We start from the raw sequence: 6,000 nt of genomic DNA, 5'->3' as shown, positions 1-6,000 counted from the left end.
AAAAAATTGGAAATTGTATAGAAATCAGGAATTTAGAACAGAATCAGTATATATATATATATATATATATATATATATATATATATATATATATATATTAAATTTATTTATACAACAAACATTAATGGCTACATATGTGCATACATGTTTCTGTAATCACCCGCGTTGGGGGACTACGTCTTCAGGCCAAGAATTACCGTCGAAAACTGATATTTCAAACAAAAACATTTTCCTATTTCGTTTACAAAGTTATAATGTAACCTGGGTGGGAGTCATAAGCGGGGAGAGGACAAGTGAGGTCTTTGAAGATAATAAACATCTTCTTTTTCATTTCCCTTTCTCTCTATCCATCCCATCTATATATATCTATATATCTATATATCTATATATATATATATATATATATATATTTGTTATTGTTGTTTTTTTCAAGCGATAAATACGGTTAATATTGGCTCCGCCTCGAAGCTCATTTTTTCTTTTTTTTTTAATTTACTTAGAAAGTCGCCCTTTAATTTATTTGCACATATATAACATTTTTATTTATTTATTATTTTTAAAACAGTAATCTACGTACACGCGTGTTTCGAGGTAATTACCTCTCGTCACCGTACTGTTATATATATATATATATATAAAATAAGAATTACAGTTAAGTTTACCAAAATAATCCAAGATGGAAAAACTAAAGTATATTATAAATATTGAAGAGTTAATATTTATACAGTAATCTCAACCAGATGTAAAAGCTCGATAAAACCAAATAGGAAATAGAGCTTATAATAAGGACATGTAAAAAAAACACTTTGAAAAAGTTAAAAACATATTTGATTTTAAAAAAGGAAGCACAGAATAAGTGGATAGTCCTTAATCCACGGAGTTTTTTTTTTAAACTTATATATGTTTTTAACTTTTTTTCAAAGTGATTTTTAACATATTAACTACTTATTCTTTTATATATATATATATATATATATATATATACATATATATATATATATTTATTTTTTTAGAGGGAATTAGACCTGGAATCTAAAGAGCAAAGTTTATTTTAATGTATTAGTAAATGTATTAATACTATTAAAAGAAAACAGTGCTCATTGTAATGTAAATATATAATAAGCTCAATAGGTATAGATATCCTAGAGCTATATTAATACTGAGTAAAAGATTCATAATTTAATAATATAAACAATAAGTAATTATTCTAATGAGGAGACAAAATATAACAGCATGCCAAAAGATATATATATATATATATATATATATATATATATATATATATATATATATATATATGTGTGTGTGTGTATATATGCCAAAAGATAGACTCAAATTGAAACAGATTTTATTATGGAGACTAGCGAGGGTACCTGGCGTTGCCCGAGTGTTTGTTTCCGGGACGGGGGGGAGTTTTAACAAATGTTATGGTAGGTAAGTAGGAAGGATCAAACCCGAAGTCATGAGTAAAAGTAGGAAAATAAAGTGTGAAAAAAAAAAAAAACATCTGCAACGTTAACAGTTCGGCCACCAATAAAAGTCCATTCCAGTTGTTTAGGAAAAAACCCCCCAAAAAAAACGACTACGGTAGTTCGGCGCGAACGTGAAAATATAATGTGAATTGTCCAGCATGCTAACCACTACGCCACAGAGCACTGCAGCTTAGTTTAGTGATTTTAAATAACTTCACATGAAAGAACTACGAAGCCAAACCGGTGTTCTCTTCTCAACTGTTCCTTGTGAACGATCCCCAAACGGTGTTAAGTGGTGGCAGGGGGAGGAGGAATTTATTAGAGAGAAAATATTTTACCACTTCCATTGATCTTAACCGATTTTGGCCGTGACTTCTCAGCAGAAAAAGTATAGAAATCTAAGATTATCGAGGAATTTGAGAAATAATAAGCCTATAACACACCTCAGATATTGTTCTGCCGTTTGTGCATATTATATTTGCATGAAATATCTTGATTTTTAATCCTATTAAGGTCAAAATCCGACGAGAAAAAATGAAGAAGGTCAGATGAGGGTAACAGTTCGCAAATAAATAAATAAATAAATAAATTAAAAGGTGTTACTTATTCTGCAGCCTATAAAAAAAAGAAATATAAAAAAAAGATGTTACTTGTGTTGTATTTTAAGGCAATGTCTTCAGTAATGTGGTCCCAAAATGTTCAAATTGATGATAGACTACAGCTTTATTTATTTATTCATTTATTTATTTATTTGAACAACTCATAAAAATATAAACACAAAATGGTTAAAAATTTTGTAAATAAAGTACATTTTTTTGTTTTTGAAATGTAAAAACAAAAATATTAAATTACAAAAATAACAAAAAAAAAAAAATTATATTCCATCGTGAAAAAAAAGTAAAATAATTTAAATGCCTGTAAAAATTGTTTTAAAGATTTAAAAAACATTTTTCAAAATTAAAAAAAATTAAAAAATTAAAAAAAAAGTTTAACAATTAAAATAATTTCGAAATAAAAAATTACAATAAAAGATTTAAAAAAAAATTTTTAAATTAAAAAAAAAATATGTATAAAGATTAAAAGAAAAAAATTTCGAATTTAAAAATATTTAAATATTAAAATAAAATTTTTGTCCAAATTAAAAAATGTAAAAATTAAAAAAAATTTTCAAAATGAAAAAAAATGAAAGATCCATAAAAAATTTTCAAAATAAAAAATATTTAAAAAATCTTCAATTATGATAGAGATGTAAAAAAAAAAAAAACAAAAAAAAAAATATTTGACCAGCAGTTTCCGTGAGGGTGGGGATTTTAGGGTGGGGTACGAGCTTTTTTTTTTGGATCGTCTCAATGATTGGGAGAAGTGGGGGTAGGAAGAATTGTACACTTGGAATTGCGTAGAAAAAGGGAGCAAAATTAGGAAGGAGAGGGAGTAGGTATCCCCCCCTCCTCCTTTGTGATAATCTTTTTTAACGCTATATATTGCTCCTAAGACCAGGTCCGATTGAAATATGTGTATGTTTTCAGAAAATGTCCGGAATTGGTCAATCTGAAAAAGAAAAAAAAAATTTTTCAGAGAAAAAAAAAAAAAAAAAAAAACGGTGCTTATAACAACGAAGTTGATAAATCGATTCTTTAAGAAACATTTTAAGCAAAAACAACAGTACTTGATTATCAAGTCGAAAATAGTAACATATTAAAAAATTACAACAGTTTATCCAGTAGAAAATTATTTATAGTTAAAAGTAATCTTTACAGAAAATTGGATGAAATTGCATTTTTCCTGCATGTGAACACCTTGAAGATTGTGAATACTAGGGACATACTTATCTCCCTTTTCGTCATTGTAACGGCTGACATTTTACTTTAGCCGATAGAGATATCCTTTTTTTATTATTAAAAACACAATAGCAGTTGTTCTACTGAATAAATTTTTGTAATTTTTGGATCTATTACTATTTTCGACATGAAAATTAAGTAATTACTGCTGCTTTTGCTTAAAAAGACAGATTTTTAAAAAATCGATCTGCCGACTCTATCCTAACAATCACCTGAAATTTATATGCAAAATTGGCCCTGAACGATAAATTCTTAAGTATTTTTTTTTTGTTTGACATTTTTTTCGTGTTTATAAAAAGTAGAATCTCACTTTTGTGTGTGTGTGTTTGTGGGGGGAGGGATGATTTAAAAATTTATCTCCCCTCCCTCCCCGAATAATAAAAGGTGCTTGTTAAGATAAAGTCGACAGATGGATTTTTAAAAAAATATATGGTCTTAAACTAAAGCAACAGTAATTACTTAATTGTCATGTCGAAAATAGTAATATATCCAAAAATTACGAAAATTAATCAAGTATAACAACTGCTATTATGTTTTTAATAAAAAAAAAAGCTATCGCTATAGGTTGTCGGCAGCCATTAAGGTAGTGAAAAAGGAAATAAGTATGTCCCTTGTATTAGCAATCTTCAATGTGTTTACATTTTGGGAAAATGCAATTTTCCGTAAAAATTATGGTAAATAATAACAGCTCATATATAAAGGATTTTTCATTTCTTTAAAAACAATAATTTATATTGATTTTTTTTTTTAATATTTTTTTTTTCGTAGGTTTGTTTGGTGTTGTATCTAGAATAATACAATGGAAAACATTGAAAAAAGAAAAAAAAAATTTCTTAATTTCATATTTGTTATAATCTACAGGGTGGAACGATAAAAATGTCGCCCTAAAGAGAACGACACTACAGCTTTATTTTAAAACTTTTATTGAAAAAAATCAATTCAGGTAACTTGATTATGTAGTAGAGTTGACATTTATTCAATGTTGCCACCTTCAGCCTCAATCACTGCCTCAGTACAGATCCGGAACTGGGAGCATGCCTTTTCCACAAGCGCCAACAAGAGCTCGGCAAATACTCGGCAGATGGTGGAGATCAGTCTGGCTTTGATGTTGTGGGAGGTCATGTTGGTGATGTTCTTGACGTATAACCTAATGAAGTAGTTCAGTGGGTTCAGGTCAGGGGAGGAGGAGGGGCAGTGAGAGAAGGGTACAAAGCCAAGCCTGAATCTCTTTAGACTTGTGCACTGGCACCGAGTCTTGCTGCCACACCCAGGGTTTGTGAGCAGCCACTTGATTGCACCAGGGGCTCACCACCCTCTTCAGCACATCCAGGTACACTTTGAAGATGTGAGGTGGCATGATGTGGCCCTCACTTGAAACCACACCAAAGACCATGACTGTCGTCAGAAACTTCGTTAAGCTGTACCCTTAGGCATTGAACCATCTGGATTTGGATTTTGAGGGTGCTGGCAATGGTCCTGTTGTCATAACTTACATCAGTAGAGAGCATTTGTACAGTGGAGCATCTCTGATCCCACTTCTTGAACATTGAGCCATTTTCAGACATGATAAAACGCCCTGATCGCTCTTGGGATAGGTACACAAATGGCCAACTAGTAGATGGTCCTCAACAAAAAAATGAAAACTGGTTTTCATCAAACGGAGATGGAATCATGTTGGTTTTTCTATGGCGACAATTTTATCGTTCCACCTCGTACACATCCGATATTTTATTTATTTATTTTTAAATATGGGGGAATTATGGATAAGCTGCTTTTTTGGGTGGAGTGGGGGGCTTCTATATAATACAAACGAAAAAAAAAATACTGAATTTCAAGTTAAACAAATTGTACCTATGTAAATGACACGGTAGAAAAATAATTATTAATGAAAAACGAAATTTGTGAACTGAAGCAAAACCACTTTCTAAAAAAAAAAATAGAAGTTGACAGGGGAGATAATCAAGTTCTGTTGCATGTGATGAACGTAATTTAAAATGTCAGACAATATTTATTTTCCATTTAAACTTTAATAAAAATAGCTTTTTATTTTTTTTACTTTATCGTTTTCCGTAATTTTTTGATATGTGACTATTTGAGGCATGACAATTACGTAGGTATCATTTGTTTCACTTGAAATTCAATATCTTTTTAATTTGTAAATTTTAGGAGGAGCGCCTTTTTTTCACACAAATTTCCATCAAACGGAAAGCATAAAAAAGTGTGAGGGGGAGATAGTGAGAGAAAAATCAAGGGAGATTGAATGGCGTCGACTGCTTACATTTATTGTTCGGGTTTACTCTTTTTATCTTCAACATTTTATTCCACTGTTACACTTTTTGCTAAATTCCGCGGACAGTCAACCTAGAAGAAGAAGAAAAAAGAAAAAGAAAAAAAAACAGAGTTATCTCCCATGATCACAAAAAATGCATTAGCGTTATCTCCCTTGGAAAATAAATACGGTTATTATTGAGAGCAGGATTATCTCCCTTGAAAATAAACCATTAAAAAGTATTATCTCCCTTAAAAAAAAAAAAAAATACGAAACTTAGAAAAAAATATGGTGCTTGTGCTTGCGTAGTATAACGGAATTTCAAACAAATTAATTCCAGACGAAAACATAACGTACTTACAAGGTGCCTTCGATAAGTTTCCAGACTTTTTTTGTTTTAATATTGTCGTAGAAAATTCAG

The 6,000-nt window shown here is 30.0% G+C and overlaps 1 protein-coding gene across 4 annotated transcripts in view; it reads right to left on the bottom strand.

Moving 5' to 3' along the window:
• Nucleotides 1-2,724: 2,724 nt before the first annotated feature.
• LOC145266630 (glutamine--fructose-6-phosphate aminotransferase [isomerizing] 2-like) overlaps nt 2,725-6,000 on the bottom strand; it is a 180,626-nt gene continuing 177,350 nt past the window's right edge. For 3 of the 4 annotated variants that reach the window (XM_080122550.1, XM_080122547.1, XM_080122549.1), the window contains 2 exons: nt 5,589-5,671; nt 2,725-3,020 (listed from right to left, as the gene is read on the bottom strand). In XM_080122550.1, the coding sequence (XP_079978676.1) occupies nt 5,627-5,671 (45 nt within the window). In that variant the 3' untranslated portion in view covers nt 2,725-3,020; nt 5,589-5,626. The remainder of the gene's footprint in view (nt 3,021-5,588; nt 5,672-6,000) is intronic. The other variant, XM_080122548.1, reaches the window with a different exon arrangement.

This window comes from Euprymna scolopes, chromosome 41 (genome assembly GCF_053919585.1).
Source record: "Euprymna scolopes isolate OS-2025 chromosome 41, ASM5391958v1, whole genome shotgun sequence".
In the NCBI taxonomy this organism is placed as follows: Eukaryota; Metazoa; Mollusca; class Cephalopoda; order Sepiida; family Sepiolidae; genus Euprymna; species Euprymna scolopes.
Note: the sequence above shows the minus strand (reverse complement) of the source record. Positions and strands in the feature narration are given on the sequence as shown.